This window comes from Vanellus vanellus (assembly GCF_965231255.1).
Source record: "Vanellus vanellus genome assembly, chromosome: 17".
NCBI classification, from domain to species: domain Eukaryota; kingdom Metazoa; phylum Chordata; class Aves; order Charadriiformes; family Charadriidae; genus Vanellus; species Vanellus vanellus.
In genome coordinates, this window is record NC_138922.1 from 7,692,402 (window position 1) to 7,719,408 (window position 27,007).

The 27,007-nt window shown below is 47.2% G+C and overlaps 3 protein-coding genes across 3 annotated transcripts; 1 reads left to right on the forward strand and 2 right to left on the reverse strand.

Annotated features, from left to right (window-relative positions):
• Window positions 1-454: 454 nt before the first annotated feature.
• NT5C (5', 3'-nucleotidase, cytosolic) lies at window positions 455-6,974 on the forward strand (the record flags this gene model as incomplete). Its single annotated transcript, XM_082492301.1, has 5 exons — window positions 455-751; window positions 5,365-5,465; window positions 5,551-5,611; window positions 6,388-6,502; window positions 6,588-6,974. The coding sequence occupies 5 exons, from the start codon at window positions 455-457 to the stop codon at window positions 6,728-6,730; spliced, it is 717 nt and encodes a 238-aa protein (XP_082348427.1). The 3' UTR covers window positions 6,731-6,974.
• Window positions 6,975-7,337: 363 nt separating this feature from the next.
• ARMC7 (armadillo repeat containing 7) lies at window positions 7,338-9,636 on the reverse strand (the record flags this gene model as incomplete). The annotated part of the gene is made up of 3 exons (XM_082492302.1): window positions 7,338-8,373; window positions 9,346-9,489; window positions 9,570-9,636. 3 exons carry the CDS (start codon window positions 9,634-9,636, stop codon window positions 8,036-8,038), a joined length of 549 nt encoding a protein of 182 aa, XP_082348428.1. The 3' UTR covers window positions 7,338-8,035.
• A 6,172-nt stretch (window positions 9,637-15,808) lies between these two features.
• SLC16A5 (solute carrier family 16 member 5) lies at window positions 15,809-24,043 on the reverse strand (the record flags this gene model as incomplete). Its single annotated transcript, XM_082491976.1, has 4 exons — window positions 15,809-16,050; window positions 17,764-18,630; window positions 19,625-19,768; window positions 23,824-24,043. 4 exons carry the CDS (start codon window positions 24,041-24,043, stop codon window positions 15,809-15,811), a joined length of 1,473 nt encoding a protein of 490 aa, XP_082348102.1.
• Between the last annotated feature and the right edge of the window lie 2,964 nt (window positions 24,044-27,007).

A 27,007-nucleotide genomic window follows, 5' to 3' on the forward strand; every position in this document is an offset into this window, starting at 1 on the left:
GGAGCCTTCTCGTCTTCAGGCTGAAAAACCCCAAATCTCAGCCTGTCCTCCCAGCAGAGGATCTCCAGCCCTCTGATCATCTCTGTGGCCTCCTCCGGGCCCGCATCCGTGGCTGCTGTTCTTTCCAGCCCGTACAGAACGCGCTGGGGCGCCTGCCCGTTTTCTGCTCTCGGAGGGGGAAAACAATCAAGTTACATTTCCTTTGCCGCCCCCACAACCAGTGAAACTGGTTAACTACTCCTTTACGGGTGCGCAGACCTTGCCCGCCCGCGGCTGCCTTTCCCCCCGCCCGGGCCACGGCAGCTAAAAAGGACTCGAGAAGCCCCTCTTCCCGCCCCCCGCGGCGAGCCGGCCCGCTTCCCGGGGCAGCCCCGGCGGGTGTCGGACGAAGGGGATTCCCCCCACCGGGGCGGGCCCGGCCCGGCCCGGCCCTCCCCTCCCTGCGGGCCCGGGCATGACCGGGCAGAGCCCGCCCCGTCCCGCTCCGCTGCCGCCCGTGCTGCCGGGGCCGGCGGGCAGCGGCGTTGGGCGGCGCGGCCGGAGCGGAGCGCTGCGGGTGCCGGTGGCCATGGAAGGGGCGGGCGGAGCTCTGCGGGTGCTGGTGGACATGGACGGGGTCTTGGCCGACTTCGAGGGAGCCGTGCTGCGGGGTTTCGTGACCCGCTTCCCCCGGGAGCCGCGGGTGGAGCTGGAGGCGCGGAGGGGCTTCTCGGTGCGGGAGCAGTACCGGTGTCTGCGGGAGGACCTGGGGGTGAGTGCGGGGCGGGGGGCAGTGGCCAGGCTGCACGACGGGGAGGGGGGTCCTGGTTTCATAAACCTCTCCCTCCTTCCCTCTTGTGCCCTGCTGGGAGCCAAGGAAATCGCTGCCGACCCACCACGGCCGTGCAAAGCAGAGGGGAGGGTTGCTTTATTTTTTTTTTTTTTTAATTTAAGGGGATGCTGCAAAGGGTTGTTTCATGCTGGCAGCCTTATTTTGCGTAGTAATAATAGCAATATAGTAATAATTCTTCTTCCCGAGGGATTGCCAGCCCTTTACAGAGAGGTGTGTGCGCAGGAATGGGCAATGGGTGATTCTGTCATGAAACTGTTCGTTGAGCCACCTTCACCTTCAGCTTGTTCTTCACCTACTCATCAACGGCTCCTGCTATGTAGCAGTAGTAAGAACTTACCTAAAGCTCTCTGAGCGCTCTACGAGTGTTAATGTAGCAAGAAATACAAAAATATATACAGTTAATAAACCCCTGTATCAATATCATTGCCTCTGCATGCTCCGGCAAGCAAAGCGCACGGTAGGTAAGCGATCTGGAATAGTATATAAAAAGCTTGTGGTACACCCTACATCTGTGCAAACTGTTGCTATTTTTAATGTTTGCTAATGACTGAATGAATATCAGAGACATTTGCAAGGCAAAATTCAAAATGCTGTGAATCCAGACTTCGCGCTTCCTTCAAGTTACCACAGGCCAGTCGGGGGCTCTGAAGCGAAGGACGGATGCTGACCCAGGCTGTGCCGCACGCTTTCCCTCAGAAGTTCATTCCTAATTTTAAGATCCTGTACTGAGCCTGTAGATTTTTTTTACTGCTAAGAAATGACAACTCACAATAATTTCCCTCCTGCTCCGTAGGGAGGTACAGGCTCCTGCGCTACTGTGATGGACAGGAGCACTGGGTCCGGGCAGCGTTTCCACAGGCTCCAAACTGTCTGAGCTCTAATCGATGACGATTGATCCTTGAAACTTCCCAGAACTAGTAACTTGTAAATAAAGGCAGTAGGCATGATTTGTTTATCATCTTACATAAATGAACATGATTTATTGCTTAAGTACTCCTTAAATGAATCCCATTTGGGTATACTGGGACAAAAAAAATGCAAGTAATTTAAGGGGTCGTGGCTTTTTATGCATTCTTATTTGGATGGGCTACAATCTGATCTGTCCTGAAAGTTGTGCTCTGTTCTATTTCTGGCATTCCTGTTCCCTAATTTGGTTCATGCTCATCCCGTTCCTTCCCAGACCTTAGGTGTGTCGATGAAATAACTAGGTAACTGGTTTGAATCCCACGCAGATCATCATCAGCAGAAAGCTCTTATCTTGCTGTTCGTTATTAGCCTGGCATCCTAAGGAAATGAGGTTTATGTAATCGTGCTGTATGTCTGCCTCCTCCAGTAACCTCTGGATCTCTGGGCTGGTTTAGGTACATTTGGCAGAACAAGAAAGTTTTAAAGTTTTGAAGCTCCTTCAGGTTTTATGTAAATACCACGGCTGGTTAAAACCAGCGACCTCGCTAGTTCTGCCGTGGCAGTGCTAGGTGTCTGTGATGCAGGAGAATCCCCGCAGGAGAAGGTCGCTCCTTGCCCCGGGGCTGCAGGAAAAGCCTCGGCAGGAGCCGGCTGCCCGGACCCCAAGAGCGGCTCATTCCCCCCCTGTGCCCGGGGGTCTGTGGGGCTGCCTGTCCCTGCAGGGAAACCAAATATGCTGTTGAAAGGAGGGGACCAGCCTGACACCGAGCTCGTTGTGGCAGGGGTCTGCTCTCTCTGGCCACCACCAGCCAGAGGGTTGAGATAGCGTCGTGACGGGGTGTGGGAACCACTGCGACGGTGGCTTGTTTATTGCCCTCTTACCAAGTGCTGTTGAGGCTTTGCTAGCGCTGGGCAGCTGCCACTTGAACTATTACCTTGCTTTTTCTTTCTTTTTTCATCCTAAGTTGATCATTAATTGTAAATCCATTTCACTTACAAAGTATTTTGCTCAAGACTTTCTTTACTCTACTTGTCTATCCGGTCCTCTGTGTGGGGCAATTTTGTTGATGGGGATTTATCTCCTGAGCATTTCGGTTGTGCTACGTGGCCCCAGACAGCTTCACAAAAGGATCCGACATCTCCAGCAGTGGCAAGAATTTCTAGAATTATCTTAAGTATTGCAGATGGGAAAGCTTAGGGATAGATGTAATTCCTCCAATTTTGTATCCCAGTTGTTATATTGCTAATGGAAGTTAAATGCAAAGGTTCAGCGACGATGGGATGAGAATGAGGAAAGAAAACTGTTTTACTTTCTTTTTCTAGTAACTTTTTTTTTTTTTTATTTTGACAAATGGCTTTTGATTCTGAGAATCATCAAATCAAATTTCTTTTTCCGGCAAAGCCAGACTTTTTTGTGGCACAGTGGAAACTTGCCAGTTTCTAGTGTCTTGCTGTAGGATAAAAGAGCTTTCGGGCACAGGCCCTGATTTGGTAATTGAATCTCCTTGGGAAGAGCTCCAGGGAATTGTTGCTGGGATCAGCGAGCCTTTGCATGGGGATCTGGGCAGATCTGATTGCCACATCTTCACCGAGACTCCCAGCCTCTTCTGATTTGCATGTGAAATCTGGCAGTGCTTCCAAATTTCTGGCTGCTGATTTATTTACGAGTATTTGTAAATTAGGATGGCTGAGTGAGCACTGTCATCTGGGAGACTTGTTCAATGCTGCCTCCTTCTCCTTGCTGCTTCATTGGAATGGTTTTCATGTTGATGTTGCACTGGTGATACAGGGCAAGGAGACCATCAGCCGGACTGTACAGCAATCTGGTACAATTTCTAAGCAGAGGCTGCCAGTCCGCCTTTCAAGAATACTTACCAAGAACTGAGTTTTTCCAAATTGTTCGCTGGCTTGGGGAAGGTAAGACTTGAACGCTTGCGGAAGAATGCTAGCTCGGCACCGCTGAAGTTCACTGTATGCCCCCAGGGAAGGTGAGATTTATGTGTCTTAGGGCAGAAGAGATACTGGAAGCTTAACTTCTCTGCCAGAGAATGAAACCTCCGTCTGGAAGTGGACTTGGCCCTTAACTCTGCTGCTGCTGCTGTGGGTGCATTGTCAGGATGGGCTGTGCGATAAGAGGAGCCGGCTGCTCTGACCTGCATGGAAATGCTCTGATGTAACACCCAGGCCACTGAAGCGTCACTGGGGTAGCAGCTTTTAAAATTAACTAACCAGAGCTGGATTCAAACCAGTGAACCTCCTAATAGTAAAAGGCGCAGGAATGTCTTATCAGTAAATTTAAAAAAAAAAATAAATAAATACTGGAAAGACAGTCCTTCCAAGAGGCACGGAAATTGCCCCAGAAATCCCACTTTTCCTTTTAGAGATTAAAGATGCCACTGTACTAAATCATTAAATTCCTTTTACCTTTTTGCACCATTTTTGGCCACTTTAGCCTGGGCAAACATTGCTCCTCCAGTAATCTTGCTTCTTTCTCACTTACTTAAAAATGATTATAACCGGAGAGAACCTCCTTTCCCACCTGTTTGTCGTGACTTCTCCGATGTGTGTGGTGTCCCACGTGTGTGTGTGGAAGGTGGGTTTACCACCGAGGGCAGGTGCAGAGGGAAAAGGGGTAAAGCTGTGATCCCCTTAACCGTGCTGCTCCATCCACTGCTGAGGTGGTGCGTGCCAAGTCCGAGGAGTGGAGCGGCTGGTGGGACCCACCAGTGTCACCACCAGACCCAGGCAAGCTGGGGCACGTAGGTCAGCTCACGAAGCCGAAGGTTCTTGGGGCAGCACAGGGATCCACCTCTGCTGCGGTCTCACACCCCTTTGAGTAGACTTTGCACCAACACGTTACCACAGAGGACCCACTGTCCATGCTGGAGTCAGGATCTTCTCCTTTAGCGACTCTTATTTTAGCGTGTGATTGAAAATTGTAGAAAGCAGCAGAGAAATGCAGTTTTCCTAGCTCTCCTGTCCTCTTCCTTCCCTCTTGCTGAGCTGTTGCGGTCTGAAAGGATTAACCCCAAATGCGTGGGTGTGCTGACCCGGCCCCTCCGCTGCGGATGGTAATTAGCACGGTCACCACATTGCCCTGTTTGCTCTGAAGGAAAAGGCGGCTGTTGGGTAGCACGTGGGTCTGCCCACGAATCCCTGGTAAATTCCTGAGCCGTAAGGAAATGTCAGTCAAATGCGACAGAGGAGCAGAAGCCTCAAACTTGTTCCTTCGATTTTCACAAGAGTTAGTAGGGAGAGACGTGCTGGGCAGGGGTGAGGGGTGAGCTCTCCCTCGCTCAGACGTCAGCGAGTCGAGCTGTGGACCAGCGCTGCGGTGGTGGTGCTGCGCACGGAGCGGCTGGTAGAAACAAAGCCAGCTCAGGAGCAGCTCTGCCTCCTCCCTCCCAACAAGCCACCGAGAGTAACTTCTCGTTCTTGTGTGCCTGAGCTGGACTTTTCCCAGAACCCTAAAGGTGAGAAACTTTGTGATCCTCTCCTGGTGTGAAGCCTCACCTCACTCTCTAAAGCGCTGTCCCTGTGACGGCTGTTGCGCACGGGGTAACCGGACAACTCTTGTGCTCAGATAAAAGCGCGGGCATTGCTCACTGTGCTCCTGTCTCTTGCAGGCTAAGGTAGCCAGTATCTACGAATCTCCTGGCTTCTTCCTAGAGTTGGATCCAGTTCCAGGAGCCCTTGAAGCTATGCAGGAGATGATCCGCCTGCCGGAGTAAGGACACTTTGCACGCTGCAGCCCTGTTCCATTCTCTTATGCACTTTTCCCTCGCTGCTAATTGAAGGCTCTTTCTTTTCAGCACTGAAGTCTTTATTTGCACAAGTCCTCTCCGGAAATATGAGCACTGCATCGTGGAAAAGGTGGGAGAGAGAATTTATTTTACTGATTTTAATGCCGCTTTTGCAAAGCCTTGCTGTTTCATACCACCCCAGTCAGAGTCATTCATTTATGAAGACGGTGGCCGGCGCAGGCTGCCAGGGTTCCCCACCAGCCCTCTGCCCGAGGGGCAGCCGCCTGGACGCAGTGACAGCATAAGGACGGGGAATCTCGGAGTGCCACCTGATGCCAGCCTTATCGCGGGGCACGTGAGCCCCGTCCTCTTGGAGCTGGCCTGTGACACTTGGGCTCCAGCAAAGGAACTGCCGCAGCATGGCCCACGGGGATAGGATATTCCCAGGGGATTCCAAGCTGGAGGCTCCTCAACCCACACAGCCTCACTCTGTCTAAATCCAGAGCCGGAGATCTCCAGCTCGTCCTGAGAGGCCAATGTGGAGTTAAGAGGGGGCTGTAGCGTTGGAATTGGCCCTGTTTGCCACTGGTGCAAGAATGGAGGGGAGGACCTCAATCGCTGGGATGACTTAGATGGGCACAATCCACGTGCTCGGGGTGAGCAGGCAGCGCCGCTCGCAAACCTGACAGCGATTAGGCACAGCAACCGCCATACTGACTGAAGGCCGTTACAAGTACAGGTTAAATCAGTGTCCTGGGCCACAGGCAGCCTCCGTGTGGGGACTCCCAGACACAGATGTAGGTTTATGGGGGAAAAGATTGCTGTACTCAGGCTGATCTGACTTGAGCAATGTGCAAACTGAAAGTGCGGCAGAACTTTATCCTCTCTTATTTCTTGCCTCTGCAGTATAAGTGGGTAGAAAAACATCTGGGACCCGAGTTTGTGGAGCGGATTATCCTAACCCGAGATAAGACCGTCGTATCTGCTGACTTGCTGTTTGATGACAAGGATACCATCAGAGGTTTGAAAAGCGTTTGTCTCGCTTTCTGTTAGCTGGGGAGGAAAACCCCCAGCTGACTCCAGCTCTCCTCCCCTGCCCTCCTCAGGCGCAGAGCTGAACCCGAGCTGGGAACACGTCCTCTTTACCTGCTGCCACAACAGGCACCTCCAGCTGCAGGCACCGCGCCGGCGGCTGCTCTCCTGGGCAGATGACTGGAAGGGCATCTTGGAAAGCAAGCGCAGGCAGTAATGCGACACGGGGATGCTGTGCTCTTCCTGCTGGCAGGGAAACCCCTTCCCAGGAGGCAGCGAGCGCCGTCACCCGGGCAGGGACACTAACGGGGGGTCGGTTATAATAAGAAATGAGCTGCCCTTGTTAGACGTGCTACAGGGCTGGCTTCTCTCCAGGTTTCTGGAAGATTGCTCTGCATTCAGTCAGTTCATCTCTGTAGAGTTGTTTTGGATGTTTGCTGTTGGTGAAGAGAAACTATAAAATACAAGCAGTTGTGTTTTTTGGTTTTGGTTTTTGTTTTTTTTTTTTGTGCTTGTGTGTTTGTTTTGGGCTGGCTGGGGGCAGAGGGGGGAAATAAAAAGAAGAAGTAAAGCTGTTGAAACTTGAGCATACACAGCATGGGTGTCTGTCAGGGAGCGCTGTGCTCAACAGCCAAACTCTTTTAAATTTTATGTATTTAGCCACCCTGGCTTTTGGGTTGCCTTTTGCATCATTGGCTGATAATGAAAGGAACAAGCTGGCATCAATTTCTGCCCCATGTGCATGAGTAAGAGTGGGCGAAGGCTGGGCTGCAAGCGCTGTAGAGAAATATTTATGAGCTTATACAAAACTGTTTACACAGCATTTAAGTTAATGTTTTATTAAGAGAAGGTTTTACAAGACAGCTGTTCTCATGAGCCAGACTGCCATGAGCCTTTTTTTTTTTTTTTTTAAAAACCTTCACCTTTCTCACCAGTGGTAATGAAAGAAAAAAACACTTTCCCCTTCCTGATTTATAGGACAGTTGCAACCTGCCCTGCGTACTGATTTACTAGGCGGGTGCCTATGCCATGATGATAGGATGGCATGTTTAGTACCAACAGGATGCAGTAAGGTTGCAAACTGCCAGAGCAGGGAAACACCTTTCTTCTGCAGGAGGAATAAAGTTCATTTGACATTTCAGTTATTTGAGTTGACACTGAAGAGGAGAGCTGCAGCAAAACCAGTCAGGAACTGGAGAGGACATAAGCTGCCCAATAACCCAAGCAGAACCCCCCTTAATTGCTGGGAAGGGTTATCTGTGCAAGCTGGGTGCTGGGCTGCACTTGGCAACCTGTTCTCCAACAGCCATGACATGTTTTATTTTAAACATTAGCTTGCAGTTTTTCCACTGACATGGCAGTGCTGTACCGTTCTCTTTACTAACTAAAATCCAGTGCTGGTATGACCAATTTCCCTCTTTAATGTCATTCTTGACACACTCTTGACCTGCTGAGCAGAAAGTGGAGGCCTGGCAAAACAGAGGGAGGTCTCCCTCTCAGCAGCTCTGCTGCTCTGACAGCTTCAGTCCTTGGGGAGAGGAATCCCCACCGCTGTGTGTTTGCTGAGATTCCTGGCCTCTTCCACTTGCAGCGGTGTGCAGTAATCCTCCAGGAAGACAGTTGCCAGATTACTTAACCTTCTGTTGGCTGAGAGAGAGAAGCGAAGCATGCACTCCACCACCGGGAGAGCCGTGGTCTGCTGGCGCGACTGTGGTGTTGTCAGGTACATCAGTGTCGTGACTGCCGACATGACCGTCTCCTCGTTGGAGCTGGAGAGGCAGTTGATTACGGGCTCTACCCCATTTGCCTCCAAGATGTAGTCTTTGTTAGTTTTATCCAGGCACAGGTTACAAAGACCACCTGAAACAGAAAAGAAAATGTCTGACATGTGCAAGACAAACTCTTCTCTCCACTCCCTCATCTTTTTCATACTAAGATTCAAATTCACTGCTGATCCATTTTTTCTAATACAGAAATAAGCATCCAGATCTTATGTCAGATTTGGATGGAAAATTCTTAACAGCCTCCTGGGCAACGTTTCTTGATTCTTTCCAGAGATTTTCCACCAGAACATTCCTCCTCCTGTATGTCATTAGAGGGCACTATTACTGCTGGACATAACCTCTTCCATAGAACGAAGAATTCCAGTATCACTTAACCCTAATGGAAGCTACAAGCCAGCAGTTTGCTGCAGATGTTTTTGAGAACAGAGATAACAGTACTAGCCAAGAGGTACAGAACATCTGTACTTGAAATCTTAAGGTGCAGCCATACCTTGGCATAGCGCAGCCACAAACCTTAAAAATCAAATATATTATCATCTCACGGAATCAATCACAATTAGGATCTGGACCCTTAGCTTATGTTCAGGCCATGACAAATCACCATAAGGCAGTTCCTTGGAGGACTTATTAAAGTGTTTCAAGTCAGTACTCTAGAAGGCTGGTTGTCAATAGCAGAATGACAACATTGGACCTGTACATTATACAGAACAAAAATTATGTATTAATGACTGCTTCTCTGTAGGAGAGATTTCATTAAAAAGACATTCAGCTAGTGCTTACTTACACTTGGAGGGGGGATCCTTTCCAGAAAGCATCTTCTTTAAGCACAGCAGCTCTATTAAGATGAAGGGGAGATGCCTCCCTCCTACCCCTCTCCCCATGCCACTCATTCTCTGCTAATCGAGGTCATATCAGCACAGCACGGGGCTGTTCTTGCAGCACAACTATCTTCCTCTCAGGGGGGAGATTAACCACCAAACCGAAGCACCAGGCCCAGCGTCCCCTGGCCCGTCAGCCCCTTACAAGGGTGTTCAGGTGCAGTCCTTACCAATCGCAAACTCCACGAGGCTCTCGTTGTCTTCGGTGAGCGTGTCAAGGAACAGATCCAGCACCTGAAGCTGCCGGAGGTACTCGTAGTTTTTGGGATCGTAGGCGAAGTTGGCCAGGTTTGCCAGTACCTGCTCCTTGGCCTCTGCAATGGAGAAGCGAGAGGTGTGTGAGGAAACACGCTCAACACGAGCAGTATTAGCGGGGAGCAGAGCCGGGGGTTACCTGTGCTCTCTGTCACCTGGAACTCAGTGACCAGGGCCTGCAGGTACTCCAGCCGCCCCAGCTCCATCGCGGGCCCAGCAGCCATGCCATGCCCTAAGCTCAGCCGCTAAACGCTCGGCGCCTGTGAGACACCCCGCTTTCGGCTCTCCCTTCCCCCGGGCACCTCGCGGCGGGCCGGTGCTCGCCCACGGCCGGCGGGCAGGAGACGAGCCAGCGGCGAGGCGAGCAGCGCCCGGCAGCCGCCATCTTGTGGGCGTGGCGCGGCGGGTGGCTGCGCGCCTCAGGCGGGGATCATGGCGGCGGCGGCGGCGGCGGCTCCTCCTCCTCAGCGGGCGGCGGGGGTGGCTGCTGTGAGGCGGCCGCGGGTCGAAAGGCAGCGGGCTGCCGAGCCTGGGGTCCCCGGGTGCGGTGTGGGGCGGCAGGCGAGCGCCTTGCGGGGTGTTTCCTCCCCCGTGGGCCGGGTAACCCGGTACTGATCACATCAAAGAAACGAGCGTGCATCGTGGTGTTGGGTGTGTGGCAAAACTTCCACGTTTAAACACTTTGCTCTGGAAAGGAGCGAGCCTTTCCTCCCTCACTCGTTATTTACTGAAAAATTCTTCACGTGTGTGAACTTTAGACTTTATTTCCCGCTCAATTTCAATACCGCTGTCCTTCCAGGTTCTCCTGAGTTAGTTGTGGTGGTGGATGAACCCCGAGCTGCTGCCCAGGCAGTACCGCTGCCGGATGGCTTCCCGGCCGAGGGGCTCGCCGCACGGAGGAACCACATCTGGACCGAGCCGCTCGCTGGGCCTCGGCGTCTCTGCGAGCGGTGGGTGTAAAATACGGGATGTGCGGATGGTAACGGCATGGCTGGGGCAGTCGGGAGGGCAAAGGTGGGGAAACGTGATGAAGGGAGTAAAGGGTTTAGTTAGTTTCAGTTTGAATATGGGATTGCAGCTCGTGGGCTAAAGGAGGACAATGGAAAGAGATTTTTTTGCCTTTTGTGAAATGGCAAAAGGATTAGAAGCTGAGGGAAAAGGTAAAAAGACGGCACAATACATGCGTGGTGAAATAAATTACCTGGAGGAAAAAAAATGAAGCGAAGCCAAGCAGGAGCGAATTAAACCAGCGGCAGGTAGTTCCACCCTGGTTGTACAATGCCCTGGCCTAAGCACAAAGCAGAGCAATTACATGATTCTGAACTACCACAGTTCCAGTGAAACCGCTGTGATTATAAGCGCTACAAGTGGATTCAATTGTGGTTCGTGTCATGTAAATATTTAAGGTAAAAGTACATAAACATCATAAATGAGGGGATGGACTCTGAAGAAATTTGTGTTGCTTTTATTGAAGCAATGAAATGAGTGAACATTCTGTAGGTAAGGTAGGAAACAGGCTGTGAGCGGATGTTGTCTTTTGTATTATCTCAAATGCAGTTGATTTTCATATTAAGCAAATTGAATGTGGACTGATCTGCCAAATATGTGGCATCAGTGTCAAGCATGTTGGGCTGATAATCTCTCCTACCACACAGCTGGGTGTAGTAGAATATCTGCCCATGACCACATTAAATAGAAGGATGAACAAAGAAGCTACACTGAATGCAGTAATGTTAAATCTTTACAATGGTGTGGGAAGACAGAGAATGTGAAAGCAAAGGTATTTATTTCTACCTAGTATAAAAGTTTAAGCCAGGCCCGTGCTAGCAATTTCAACTCTTACAATTGTCAGTATATATATGTATATGTTTGTATGTATCCGTGTATGTATGAAACTGATCAGCAAAGGTGCTATAGACTACTTCTATATTAGAATGTTTTGCTAGTGTATTAACAAATCTCTTTTAATGTATGCCTTTGTAAGTGGTAAGTGTTGACATACTTAAAAGCCACATCTGTCGTTACACAGAAAGTGAATGACTAATGTGAGAAAGCAGGAGAAGAGAAAGCAAACATGGAGGAGCTAGTCAGTACAAGGAAAAGTGATTAAGGATATTGAGACCAACTAATGAGGGGTGAAAAAACAATATTTAAAGAGGAAAAGTGCAATGACTTCTGTTTATAAGTACTACATCTGTGGAAAGTCAGTATAATTTTGCATGCACAGAAGCAGTAGGAACTTTGTCCCCTGGAGTGGTTTTGCAGGCAGCAGTGCTTAGAAAAGGCTGGTGTCTGCACTGGCTGAGTTTCAGGTCAAGCATCTCCAGGTCACACTTGAGTGCGTGGCAAGAAATAACCAGGAGGAGAGGAACACCTGGGCTTTTCTCTCTGGGAACTGCGAGCTGTGCTTCTTCTAGCCTTTATCTTGCATTTGAGTTTAATCAAAGCTGGTTAAGACATGTGAGAAACATTTCCCATTTAATTTGCTGTGTTGGAGCTGCCTCCTGGAAGAGAATTTGATAACATCCCCTGGTTTTGTAGTCCTCAGAGATTTTCTGCAGGAGTTGCAGACCATATTAGTACTGCTTACATGACCTGTTTTGTTACCAGCTGTGTACTTGTTGTCTTTGTGCTGGCTTACTGTGGGGAGTTTGTCCTGATCATCCAGAAAGATCACTTGGCAGTAGGCAGTTGGCTGGGGTACGTAAGCCTCTTGCTCAGGCAGTTTACTCACCCAGTATCGGCTATATTGTTTAATTGTCTGAATGCTCCAAGCGCTTGCTGTTTGCCAGAATAGTTAGCTTGGAATGGGCTAGTATAGCTGGGGTATTCACAGCTTCAGGGGCTAGCCTAGTGGCATTGATAACACACCAAAGTTAGAATTCAGTAAATTTTCTTCTCTAGTAATGTTTCTTTTCTTGCAGTTACTAGCCAGGTCTGCAAACAGCATGCCAAGCTCTTCATTTAAGTGATTTTGCATTTCTGAAGTGTTGTAGACTAAGTTTACTGTGACCTTTCTTTTGGTTTTTATTAAACTTTTCCAAGAATTACATTGGCAGAATATCTAAGGCTTTTAAGGATCATGATCTTGCAGTATTTCAGTGTGAACTTCCTGGTGAATGTTTCATTGCAGTAAGGAAAGGTGCTTGTTGCAAAAATGCTTACCTTGCAAGGTTAATGAGACCTTAAATGATAAAGGGAGCAGGAAGGGGCAAGAGGGGACCAGGCAAGCGAGGAACATTTATTTCTGGTCAACCTTTGCTCTGCTGGTTCTCAGAGGTTTGTAATCTGGTTGAGGTGTTGGTGTTTGTCCATAATTTAAGCCAGGATTATTTTGCTGTCTGTAGGTGTTAAAAAAAAAACAACAAACCTGCTTCAGGGGGTAGTGGTAATTAAGCTGTGGTTGCCTTGCATAATGGGATGACCTTAAACTAATGAAAGGAACTTTTATTGCTTTATTTTTCTTCTGGGCCTCAAGATTCTTAAGAACTGAGTATTGCTGCTCCTGTATGATAGCTCGGGGGGGAGAATATTTATTATACTGTAGCATACTCACTACGCATGGTCCCTTCAATTACGCTTTACAAAGCTTCTGCTCAAGGCAGCTTGGAGTTCAGCTTGAAAAGAGAGGCAGGAGAGGAGAGCTGTGGAACAGGAGAGGAGTGGGGTAGTTTTCTCTATTACGGGAGCTCAGACATCTTATTTACCTCGAAAACACAGCCTAAAATGTTACCTCTTCTCTCTCCAAGATTTGTTTCCAACCTGTGGGTTGTGGATTACTTCTGAAGGGTCGGTGGGAAGGAACCAGGGGAGACAACCTTGTTTCCAGGCAGCATAAATTCTGTAAGGCTGTTAGAAAGTTATTTTGTCAACAAGTTGAGAAACGTTAAGATAATGGATTTGTGAATTCATTGTTTTTCTTCCCAGAAATATCTCTCTGCCTCTGCAAATAAGGCCCAGTCACCCTGATGTTGAGTCTGGGAGTATCAAAAAGCAGTTCTATAAAGCACTGTCCTAACTTTCTGTCCTAAATTATCTTGCACTGCTGTGCCCAGATAAGAAATAGTCAAAACTGAGATTTCTTTGCCATGGTGTATGGGGAGCTGATCTCTGTGTGTCAGTTTCAGTTGGCGAGTCCCCCCTGCCCCGTATCGTGCAAGCGTGAATTAGACTGTATATTTGCTTGCTTATGAGCCAGCTAGAGCTAAATCATTGCAGATAGAGCTGTTGGCTCCACGAAGGAGATGCATTCTATTGCTCCTTCAACTAACCTTTGTTTGCCTGTGGTAAATTGTGATGGGTTGTAGCTTACACCGTCTCTTGCCTGTTTTGCCCAGGACATTTGTAGCATTGTGAGGATTTGGGACTATATGACCCCATATTTCTGGAATAAACCAGAAAGAGAATATAGAAAGGTGATCAGAATGTAAAATTTAAGAATTACATAAAAAAAAAATGGCAATCTGTTCAGCTGCTTAGCTGTTTTATTTGCAAAAGCTAGAAGAGGTTTTGGACCTGATCCCTTTTCATTGGTTGGTTTGAGAGGGAGAAAGCCCCATCTTTTCCCCAGGAATGTACAGCAGTCATTTTTTCTGTAAGCTGAGGAGCACCAGTCCCTGTTTACTTTTTAGTTATGGACCGTGTGAGCATTACACAAGTTAATAAACACGTGTGACAAGAGGTTAGGTATGTTATGTCTCCCAGTAGTCACCTTATTTAAGTATATGTTTGATCAGGAAATGCAAAGCCTACTGGTTCAGTAATCCTAGAGCAGTACTGAAATATAGATACTCCTGAGTGGTGGGAGCACGAGCCCTTCTGAAGGGCTAATCCTCTTCCTGTGTAAAAGCCAGCTGTGAAGCCATTATAGTCTCTGAAGACTTTGGAGTCAGTTTTCTAGTGGTTTCATCTATTGTGTTTTTTTGTTTGTTTGTTTGTTTGTTTTGTCTGGGGAGCCCACAGCTGTGATGAAAACTGTGGGTTTGTAGCTAAGAATTTAATATGACAGTTCTCAAGATAAGCACTGCGGTTGAGTGGAAAGCTGTTGCTTCTTCCATTTCATTCCCATTTTATGCTTCTGTCTTTCTGATGGTTCTAATGTGTTGAGTAATCTTCATATCCAGTGCTTTGTGAGTATCTGCTTCTGTCAGATCAGAAATGATACAGAATATAAACACTTTGCAACTCGAGCTGATGATGGGGGAGGCTGGAGGTTGATGCAGCTCTCATCTTAGTACTTAGAAGTGTAACTCCCAGGAGCGTAGCAAGAAAAGCCGCTTACAGTCATGGCTGTGTGGATGTGAAAGTCAGTAACACTGACTCTTCTCAGTATATTTTCTCCACAGATTTATTTGTAAGTCATGCTTGTGCAAACTGCTCTATAATGAGAATGCTGGTGTAATGAAGTCTGAGAGTCTAAGACTAAAGAGCTAAATTCATTTACACAAGGGGGAACTACAGTAGCTTTGAATTTGGCCCTATATAAGGATACATACACTTATTCCCAGGTCTAGTAACACCTTCCCTGTCTGCCCCTACCCCCAAAAAAAACAAAGGGTCCCAGTTAATGCTGGAAAGAAGTGTATTTAGACAAGCCTTGAATCCTATTTTATGATATATCAAGAACCAATTGAGATATCACTAGTTATACAACGGACGCGCTCTGAGTTTTGGGGTTTTTTCTATTTGGTGCTCTGGAGTTGAACCGTTGAGGCTTTGAAAATGTCCTTGGCATGAAGAACTCATATGTGTACCACGTAGGAGAACGTGTTTTATCTTACTAGAGACTTGGCTGAGTTCTGCAACCTATGCAGCAGCCTCCACATAATATTTAGAGATGTGGAAAATAACAACACACTTCCTGTGGAAAGTGTTTGTCTTGCCACCCCCTACATGTGAAGCAATCGGGAAAATTCATATAAGTCTGCAACAAAAATGCATGTTCAGATGAGGCAGTTATACTTCTTTGTGACAGAACTACCATTGTGCATAGCCATTAATACATATTGTCCAGTGCTACCAGCTGCAATGTGTATGTGAAATTCCAGTGACTTCTTAAAGGCACTGACTTAAACCAATTGATCTGACACAGCTTTTGTCTCTCAGCTCTGGTTACCATGGCTGTTATCCCATGGTTTGCTTTAGGAAAGCGCAGTTCTCTTTGTCCTTTGGCTCTTCGGCTGGTGCTGGGTTCTGGGCTCAGCCTGTGGTCTGGATCGCTCACGTGGAGTCTGACAGTCTCACGGAGTGGAAGTGCAGGGCAGAAGGATGATGACAGTTGTGGAAAGCAGATGCTTGTTTTCTCATCTGCCATCAGTGCTGGCCCTTGTGTAGCTTTGTGCAGGCCACATGATTGTGTTCCTCTTTTTTTTCTTCTTTTCATATGCTTGTGATGTACATGACTGCTGGAGGGGATTGACTCTCAGACAGTGGTTCAGTTGGCATTTCATTGTATTGATTTCTGGAGGGATTATCTAAAGGTACTTTTGAAGCCTCTTTCAATTTGTTTTTTTTTTCCAGAGCGAAGAAGCTGAGCCCCATGAATAGTGCAGCTGATATCAGGAAGAAACTGGAGTTGTAGAAGACGTAGTGGAAATCACTAGTTATGTCCACCAGGAGACCTGAAATAGAAGCCACAGCTTAGTAGAAGAGAAGATGTGTACTAAAGGCAACTGGGTGACATTTACATAAATGTTAAACCTAAATCATTCAGCAAACTGCCATATACAATAGATAAGCATTCATAGAGAGTTAAGAGAGTTAAGTTCTCTTCTCTGGATTCTAGGGATCGTTTGGGTTTTTTTTGTAATCACCACACAGGTGATGTTTCTGCTTCTGTATGAAGTATTTCTCAATACACAGAAAAATCAGGAAAGAAAGGAAATTTTAACTTTTCCCCAACCTGCTGATTCATTTTGTTTGCTCAGGAGAGGACTCCTGTGCCACTGTCACTCACTGGATTTTGTAATGAGTGACCCTGTTACATTCCAGGTCAGAAAATAGAACAAATAAATAGAGAAATCTCTCAAAAATTGACATGTTCGGGTCTCTAAACTGAAAACTTATCTCTAATAGTGTGTAATCCAGGAGAGGAAAATTCACAGCACAGCAAGCATTATGACTAACATTAAGTGCCCTCAGTGTAAAACGCTTAGAAGTGTGATACATCAAAAGAGTACTTTAACAGTAATGTTAGAGATGGAAAGAAGATATTCAGGTCAAATATATGATGCCTTCTCTATAGGCTGCTTATTTATATGGAAATACTGGAATAATGTTTGCTTGTATTCTTCAGTAAAGAGTGGTGATATTTCTTTTCATAGTGCTCTTTTCTTTAGCAGATTTTAGGACTACAAATAGAAATGGAGCTGCTTTTACTGTACTTTGTTTTCCCATCTACCACTCCTATCAGAGGTGTCCAAGAAAAGACCTTTTTTGAACTTTGAGAAAAAATGACCGACACAATAATGCCAGGGAGTACAATGAAATATGGTGCATGTTATCATCCTATTCTTAGACCAGACATTATTTTCCTGCTGAATGGCAGACAATTCACTGTCTGGAGAACTGAAGCCCGAATTGAGATTCATGCTCAGGTTCACATTTTTTGCTTGTTAGTCTTTTGAATTTGCTGCTGTACTGCAGGAGCAGGTGCACCTTAGGCAGGCCACTTAGTGGCATTTGGAGTAAATTGTGGAAATCACTGTAATATGGAATGTAATGTGTTGGGACAATGACTGTGAAATCTGTGAATAATTTATTGGATTGAGTGTCATAAGTAGCTCCTTTCTTGTTGCCAGAGAAAAAGAAATACATTCTAGAACTCAGAAAGAACAGTGAACAGAAGCTTTTACTATAAGGCTCTTGAGTAATGTAGACCTGGTAATAATTCTGATCACAGTTAATTTGTTTAATGGGATGTTCACCATTCTTTGAGACTTCGTAGATGAAACGATGCAAACTAGCAAAGCAGTGAAATAGTTCACAGACAGCAAGATGCTAGCACAGTAATTCCTCTCTGTATCTTGCCACTCACTGAGAAAAAGCTCTCATCACTCCCATGCCTGTCAAAGCTGCCTGCCAAGCGGGTAGCTTTTGCACTGGCTGCTGTCGCTGCAGTGACACTTGGGCAGCTGCAGAAATGACCCTCTTTCAGCTGTGAGAAGGGGCTGATCATTGCTTTCCAACTCTCCCTTTTATTTTGCTCCCTGCATAACTCACCTGCTTGCATGGGTTTAAAAACTCCCTCATTTCTCCTCTTTATGCTCCCAAACATTTGTCACCAGTGTCTAAATGACCGATTTTCCCTTGCCTGCTTGAATAGCTTCTCTCACCTGTGAGAGGGGGTCCGATGAGGAGCGTGACACTCTCCAGAACAGTGAAGAGCCCTAAAGCACTTGAGAACCTGTCCATCTCCACCACATCCATCAGCACCTGGAAGGTGAGTGCCCCGATGCCACTCATGGCTATACTGAGGATGACACAGTAGATGATGAGCGCGCTGAACTCGGCTGAAATGACACAAATGAAATTGCTCAACCCACAGAGGAGCGCAGCCAGGCTGAACAGGTAGATGCGTCTCCCTGTGAAGACTCTGTGTCCTGAGAGCAGCCCTGTCAAAGGGCGTATGAAAATGTTGATGAACCCGATAATGGAGATAAGGAGGGCTGCCCTGCGTTCCTCCACCCCATTCTGGATGGCATAGGGCACAAGGTAGACATGGGGTAATGCAAACCCCATCATCATCCAGGTCACTCCAATGGTGTAAATCTGGTAACCTTTGTTTTGACAGAAGATGTCAAAAGCCAAGTGCTTCTGCAGCATCTGGAAGCATGCAGTCCTTCTGGTTTGCTGCTGGAGCTTGAGGTGGGGAGAAGATGCTCCATTGGACAGTTGTGCCCCTTCTGCTCTTCTCCCTGGCTCCTCTGCAGGCTTGGGTGACTGTAGTGGTGACTCTGATGCAAGCTGAACTGGTCTCATGATGGCTCCACAAACACAACAGTTCAATAGTATTCCTCCAAAGATAAGAAAAGTGTTTCTCCAGCCCATCTCATCCAGCAAGTATTGAGAAAGCAGTGGCCACAGCGTGAAACCGAGAGAGACGCCAGTGGATGCCATGGCGTTGGCCAGCGTTCGCCACCGTACAAAGTAGTAGCCCAGCACAGTCACTCCTGCCTGGAAGCTGAAGCATGATCCCAGACCTAAAGGTAAGAATGAAAGAGAAAATGCAGTACACGATCCCTCTGCCTTGTCTTAAGGGGTGAAAAGACCCCAAATCCAGAGTGTACCCACAGGTGACTTCATCTACTACTGAAGCATTTCCTTGCCTGTCAGGCTGCACAACCCCGAGTGATTAATACTCAGAAACCCCACACAAGGGATGAAGAAGGATCTTGTGTGTGTATTAAACTCCTTGTGTTCTTGGGTATACTAAATACACTGATCTAAGCTGACATTTGTCTGGGGCATGCTGCCATTCCTAAAATTATTATGGAATTGTTCATTAAAAGCTTGTTTTTTATACTGTGTGCAACAGTGTGGCTTTCCTGACACATTCATCAGGGCTCAGGGAATTACTTGTTTTTCTCTCTATGCAGCCGACACAGCTTAGCTTGCAAGATCCAACAGGACTGGTCCCAAAGTAACCTGGCTGAAGAAATTAATTTCTCTGTGTTAGAAAAAAGCAAGAGTTGAACATCAGTCACATAGGAGAAATATTTGGAAAGGAAAAGTTCCCATCTGTTACTTCTGTTCAAAACCAACATGTTCTTTTGTTAGAAAAAAAATATCTCCGCTTTTCCCCAGATTGGGAGTGGTGAAATACAAACCCAGGGAACTTGGTAAGGATGTTGTCCCAACACATTATATTCCAAGATTGAAAAAGCCTCTCTTTAAAGACAAAAGGCTGAGAAGCTACTAATAAGAACAGACGTCTTTGCTTTCCATTTTGCCCCCTGGAGACCTGTAGCTTTTTCCAGAGAGAAGCACTTTCCAGTGAGGTTGGCTGAATGAGGTGTGTGTTAAAGGGGTGTGAAGTCTAGCCACTATATGATTCCTGCTGCGCTGTGGGGCTTTTGATTTATCTTTTTCACAGATGAATGGAAAAACGTGAGCACTTAAGTGGGACTCTCGCCATTTTCCGTCTCTCAAGTCAAGCACAGCAGCTGGGTTTTCCTGCTGTTCTTTGGTACTTACCAGTGATGAGGCCAGCTGTTAAGTAAAGCTGGCTGATGGACTTGCAGAAGGAGCTGGAGACCATGCCCACTCCGCTGAGCAGGCCTCCCAGCATCACAGCAAACCTGCAGCCAAATCGCTTCACCAAGATGCTGCAGAGGGGCCCTGGCAGCAAAGAAGCAAAAGGGATGCAGTTAGGGAGGAGGGAAATATTTTGTACCTGCTGGATGGCTGCAATTACCTAATTATTTAGTCTAGAGACCCTGAGAATTGTCGCAGCAGCATAATGTAATAGGGGAGCCAGGAATAGAAAGTATGACCCCTGATCTTCCCAAGTGCACGGTCAATTGTTGGCTGAAGGGAAGGCTTTTGTGATCTGCTTCGGTTTTTGATCATTAGGTAGGATTTCTAAGCTACCTTGTGATGGATTTGAGTTAAAACTCTTGGAAATTAAATGGAAGAAGTCCCTTCAAGTGTAATTCTGTTCTGACATGATATAAATTCTGGAAATGATTTGAAAAAGCAGAGGACTTGTATTTCTACACCTCTGAGTAAGAGATGTTAAGCAGGGTGATATTTCTGCTTGCATATTTCCATTCTCATTTTGCTATGTTTTTCAAATATTCTGCCACAAAATCTCCTAAATTGCTCTTGGTGTCCTGCTACCTACGTGAAATGCCTTGCAAGAGAAGGCAGACTGACTCCGAAATAGATCAAGAATGCAAGAAAAATAGATGTCATTGAGGAGGATTATTTGAAAACATCTGGAGAGGTATATTCATGTCTGCATGGGAATCAATCTAAGCTTCAGGCAGTAGCATCTAAGCTGCAGCTTGTGGAGTCTTGCAGCTGTCCTGCAAGTCATCTTCCCCAGGAAAATAATAAAATGTTATTGTCAGTACAGCTCTTTGCATGTGCCTGTCCTGGCACACCTGGCAGGGGTGGGTAGGTTTAACTGTCCACTTCCAAGAGGACACAAGCCTAGGAGCAGACTGGGCACACCCCAGTTCCCACTCCCACACCTCCGGCACAAACAGCACAGAGGCGGGAGCGAGACCCAGGCGCTTCCGATGGGCAGAAACCTGGGTTTTATTGTGTACTGACATTGCTGGCAGGCTTTACTAGGAAAGAGTTATGTTATTTCATCAGAAAAAAAAACGATGAACAAATAGACATGGAGGTGTGTGTTTAAAGTCAGTTAATTCTTTAATTTTCATAGACTTTTGGTGAATTCCGCGAGATTGTGATAAATTACCAGTTTGTTAATGTCATTTAGCATCCTCTGTTTTGGGGTAGGAAAAGATTAGTTCAGCCATACAGACCATAAGTGGGAAACATGCTTCTGTCTGCATGCTCTGGCAGAAGAGAATCTGAAGGTACAGTTTCTTTTCCTGTTCCTTTGAGGATCCTCAAGGTTTTCCAGGTTTTATTATTTTTTTCCCCTCTTCTGAACACTTAAGGTTATATAAGCAAATGCAAAATGACTGTAAGCTGCAGAATTAGGGGTCAATCAGTGTAGGGAAAAATAACCTGTGGCATATTTGTGGCCTAAATCAACGTCTGGTTTGAAATAAAATACACATAGTCAAGTGAACAGTGGAACATTATTCAAATTAGGACTGCAGCTGTCTGTATTTTGATCTGCTCGGGAGATTTTCACCTCAGACTTCAACTGGCCTTTCAAAAAGTGTTCAGCAAGCTGGTGACTGGATTATTTTTCCTCCTGCTAAAGACATTAAGGATGGTACCGCTGAAGTCATAAATTGAACACTCCAAAATAATGAGATTGGCTCTAAAAATCTTAAGTTTTTTTCATTATTTGTTCCTGTTAACTTGCTTTCTAGGTTTCAAACCTAGAAAAAACTAAGTGCCTGGGGCTTTCGTGCTTTCCTTTGCAAAAGTAATTCCAGAAAGGTGCTGCATTTGTATGAGTGCGATCCAGAGAGTTACGTGAATATCTGGAAGCAGGTACCTGTAAGACCCTGAACTCTTGGAATTTCCCTTTTGGCGACAGCCATAGAATCCTGAAGTCTCTCAAATGGTTCTTATAACAAAATAATGGTTAATCGCTTTTACCTAGGAACATAGCATGGGTAATGAGATATGTTTGGCTTAATAAGTTATGAGCTATTGTTTGCACTGTGCCCTTCCCTGTTTCCTGCCACAGCTCTGCTGAGCTGAGGTTCGCTCTCCCGCACGGGACCTTCTCACTGCACTGACCGCTCTGACGACAGGCTGCTTTTTCCACTCCCCTTCCAATTTACCAATTTTTTGCAATAAATATTTTTTCCCCTTCAGTTCCTCTGAATTAAAAAGAATAGAGGAGAAGAAAAGAGAGAAGCACCTTTAAGAGAAGCACCTTTAAGAGACACTGGTGACACAGTAGAATGCATTTTTGGAAAATATTTAAGTGCGAAGATGATGGATGTAACTGGAGAACCTGAATCAAACAGAGCCTAGCCCACTGCAAAGGAGGTCAGAAATTATAGCAAAAGCCATACATACTTGGCCTGAGAGGCAGTCTTTTATCTCTGTTTTTTTTTGTTGGTTTTTCTTCCTGGTTTATGGTTGTGTTACTCCTGCCTTATGCCATTGGGGGACAAGAACAAGCACTCCTCTGCTCTAACAGCCTGCAATATGAGCCATAGCTGGCAAGCCAAGTAGCAACTCTCTTTTAATTCACTGGCCATGCCCTGACTAATTCTGTTAGTGAATACAATTAACATGAGGCTATTCTTTCCTTGACTAATTTATAACTTTTGGATCTATTTATTGGCTGTGTTCATATTACCTTTTACTGTGGTTCCAGCCTCCTACAAAACAATTACTTCATTAAAGAAGATAACTGATATTTTCTTGCAGATACTGCCAGACTTGTCCTTCATGGACTTGTTGGGACTGAGCTGCTCCTGAGACCATTATCCAGAGCCAGCAGGTCCCATTTGCCTCCTTCCCACTAACTGCAGTAGGACCACAAGGGATGGAAAGCAGCGCAGGAAACACCCAGCGCTTTCGAAATTCAAAGCCCAAAGGACATTGTTCTATTTCTGCTGACCTTCAGTGATAATTCCTCCCCTTGTTGCTTCCCCTGAGATCTCTTTCCATCTGTACCTTGCAATTCTGGACCCAAATGCTCTTGCTAAGGTGCAAACTCCCTCTCCCATGTCAGGTGGCTGTCAGCCAAGTCCTGCACCGGAGAGGCTGAACCTGCCACAGCCTTCACATCAGTGTGACTCAGGGTTCTGCTTTTTTTTTTTTTTTCTTCATACTATAGTGTCACCTTTCACCAATATTGGAAGGGGGCAGGTATGAACTCGGGGAGCAGCTCAGATAACATGGGTGTCACTGGATACTTTGCTTCTTTTGCCTGGTAAGGTTTGGGTAGTCTGTTTACCAAATGAGCACGGGAGTTGCACGTGGAGGGATCAGCAGCAACACGGACCACTCATTGGGAAGTCCTCGAGCTGCTGGGGGTTTGTTTTTCTCTTCTATGCAGAAATATCCATCTGGGTGGGGGATCTGGGGACCCTGTCCTGTGCAGCCCCCACATTTTCTTTGGGAGGAAAACCAGTGATTCACTCCACTCTCCGCAAAGCACATCCCTCCTTTCATCCCCCTTCACCTGGAGGGTGCCGCCTGACCCACATTCTGCGTTAATCCAACTATGCTCACGTCTACCCTGATGCCTGCTTGGGTGTGCACTCTATGCCACCGCCCAAGGAGTTGCTTTTAACACTCTGCCTCAGCTAGCAGCCTGGAGGAACTTGAGCTTTTGGCATCTTTTCAGCCACGAAGAATACAGTTGTCATGTGGCACTTGGAAGGAGATGTGCTCTTGTGGACAGAAGATGAATCAAGAAAGCACCCATGTTCCAGTGCTACCTGCCAGCTTATTCACAGAGCTGCTACGGGAAATAATTAAGTTCTTGCTGATCTGAAGAAGCTGGGCTGAGAAAGGGATTCACCTTCTTTGACCAAAGGTCTTGGTTGTCTCTTAGAGTGACAAAAGGGAGCTTGGTGTCTGTGGACACTTAGCTTTGGACTGTGTGATCAAAGTGGCTGGGAGATGCTGTGCACTGCTGACCAGCCAGTCTGCTTGGACCTCCCCATCCCTTCCGCCATCCTCCTTAATGAAATATTAAAAGTGCCGTCGTTACGGCCCCTCATCAGCAACACAACTGCAGGAGGTGGTGGAGGACATTCCCTGCAGCCTCTACTTACCGCCTCCGTGCAGCACGGCCACCATGATGGATGGGAACCACGACGTCTCGCTATTGCTGGCCTGGAAGTCATGCTGGAGGTCCGTGAAGAAGACACCGATGCAGGAGGGGAAGCCCAGTGTCAGCCCCTGCAGCAGCACTGCAGCAAGCAGGACCATCCATGCCCATCCCTGGTCCTGGGGCTTGGCAGCTTTGCGTGCTGCTGCTCCTCCTTGGGACATGATGGCTTCTTTCTCCTCCTAAGCTAGCCTGCTGAGGAAGGGAGTGCAGCTACTATGCAACCCTCAGCCCAGCAAACGGACCTACAGAGAAGGGCTGGTGATATTCCCGAGGCTAAGAGGCACCAGTGTGTCCCACACCTTTTGCAGCTGACACTCTAGATTTCTTGCTCTGCATTTCTTCTAGAACCTCCCTTCCTTCTCACTACAGGATCCTGGCAACAGATTGCTTGAGAAACAACTGCCTTCCCCTTTTATATTTCACAAGGCTGTGACCACAGCCAGGTACAGAGCAGGACCACACCTCCTCTGAGGTATGAATTGGCCTTACCTAGTTCCCGCCCTTATTTTCCCTTTCACCTGCTTTCATCATATGGAGTCCCCTTGCTGGCAATTGCTAAGGTCACTCAGTCCTGGTGCTGAGAAGCGAAGGAAAAACTCTGCAAATGCCAAGAAAAATAGAAACATATAAAGCTTGTGTGTTGCAGCAGAGCTCAGTGTGAACCTTTCAGAAAAACTGCACCTACCTACAAAGTGCTAGTGGTGAGAAAACATTTTTAAAGCTGTTAATTAATTAGAATCCAGTGATCACAGATAGCCTTTTGCTTTACCTCTGTTTAGATCTAGAGCTTCTTCTGAGAGATCCCAGTTTTTCTTTCTTTGAGACCAGCAACACGAAACATATAGCAATAGCATTCCCCATCCTCTCCACATGAATAAACACACATAAAAAAATCTTTGGCAGCTGGATGAGCTCAAAAAAAGTGCCCATAAAATCCGTGCAAAGTGCAATATTTATTTAGCACTCAAATAGTAGTTTTTCCCTAAAACAATAGCTACATTTGAGTTTTGTATGCAGCTTTAAAAGTTATTAATAGTTTGATTTTGCTCATCATTTCAAATACGCCATGGTGGCAGAAAGTTAGTTTCGTACCTCAGGCTGAGACCAGAATTGGTCAAACGAAGGGTAGCGGGCGTGTGGCTGCGTGCGCGGTGCGGGCGGCTCATCCCCTGTGTGCGCAGCCTGGTCAGCTCATGGCCCACGGTTAGATACTTCTGCTTCAGTAGCGACTAAAAGCTTTCATGAAGTCTTTTGCAATATTAACCTAGGCATCACTTCTGTAAACAGGGCTCTTATGCCGACTGGCTCCCAGCCAAAACAAAAAAAAGAGGCTGGGAACAGAGGGGGCCCGTGGGAAGGGGCTCTGAGATGCAAATCACGGTGGTGGTGCTCAGCACACTTTAATCCTTTGTCCACTTTAGCTGGGCGCAGATAATGCAACTAATTCAAGTGCTTGTCTCTCTGGTGTGAATTAGCTGGATGACAGCCTAAAACCTCTCCCCGGCAACAGCAAACCTGAAAAAAAAAAAGGCAGAAGCATAGCTCATTTTCTGTTCCCAGCTGTCCTGTCCAACTCTTGAGTTTGTCCAGCAGAAGATTTCTGGCTCCCCTCACATCTCCCTGTGCGCCTGCTCACTGGGGAGGACTCTCCAGTGGGGTTGCAGCCCCAATGGCTTTCATCCACCTTCTGCCCCTGGCTGCAGGGCACCTTTTACCCTGCAGCCCGACACGCACAGTCACTGCAAGGACCCTGGAGATGTGCTGCCAAGCGCCACATGGCCTCCTCGCTGCCTTCTGCCTGCATAAAGGTAAAGGAACGAGTTTGTTCCAGTGCTGGCTCAGCCAGCTGTGCCATACCGAACAACAGCGGTGATGAAAAAACTTGGTTTAACCCTTCCCAAGGTAACTAGATAGGATGGACAGTGCAAACATGGAGGGCTAGTGTGTGCTTTCATGCTCCTTTGAGCTTGATGTTCTCAGGCAGACTGCTCCTGGTGTTGAGCCATGAACATGAGAGACCAGGGACATCTGTGAAACGCAGGCAGATTTTCACACACACACGTGACCATCTTGTGCTATTGGGAATAGGACTGAAGTTCATAGCAATAGCCACACCTGGGTGCCTACTGCAAACAGTGTGCTTTCGTTAGGAGGAGATGAACTGGTGCAAAGGTGCTTCCCTGGACAAGCTCTTGCAATGCCTGGGGACGGACAGATGCCCTGGATGGGACAAGGGGGAACACACTGCTGGTTTCAGTCCTCCTTTACGGCTACTCTCTGCCAGTCACTGCCTGCCCTGATGAGCTAATTTTCTCTTGTTCAGGTCTGAATGTTTCTTCTTCTTCCCGTGACCCCCAAGACACCAGTATTCAAGCCTTCTTGGATTCCCCTAGCTGAGATGGAGCAGCCCTAGTAGTTGTTTATGGCAGCAGACCAGGAGTGCTCCCACAGTGCTTCTCCCTGCTTCTTCCATGCCTCAGTTTCCCTCAGCTGTTATGGGGGCCGAGCAGCTGCTGGGATGTGCGTTGCTGGCTGCTCCCTGCAAGGGCTGGCAGCCCTTTGTGCTGAGAAACACAAGGACGTTCACGTAGCTTACCTCCTAGGAAAAGGTTTATATTTAGCCTGCAAATGATGATGGTATCTATATATCGTCCTCAGTAAGAGCTTGCAGCTGGTGGTTACCTCCATGGGGAGAAGAGCAGCCTGCTTCTCTCCTACAGACACTTAGGAGGGAGATCCAGCAGCAGGGTCCAGCGGGGAAGTCAGGGGTGTGGCTGGGATGGAGGGGACAGACAGCGATGGGGCTTGGAAGGGTGTTCAAGGACTGGATGATACCTGCAGCTTGAGAGCAGGGAAGGAAATAGAGAAGAAAGTTTGTTGTTCATGGTATGTTAGGTCTCCGCACCCTGCTGCAGCATCCTCCTCCTACCACCACAGCTCAGCCCCCATGTGTGCTGGATACGAAGTGTATGAATGTGTAAAAGAGGCTGCATGCACAGACTGAGGTGTTTACTGTAAACCAAGTGGGGTGGTAAACTGTTTTTTTGGGACACTGAGTGTCTGTTGGGGGTGGGAAAGCCAAGCACTGCTCTTGGTCAATACCTTTATAAGTGACTTTTTAAGTA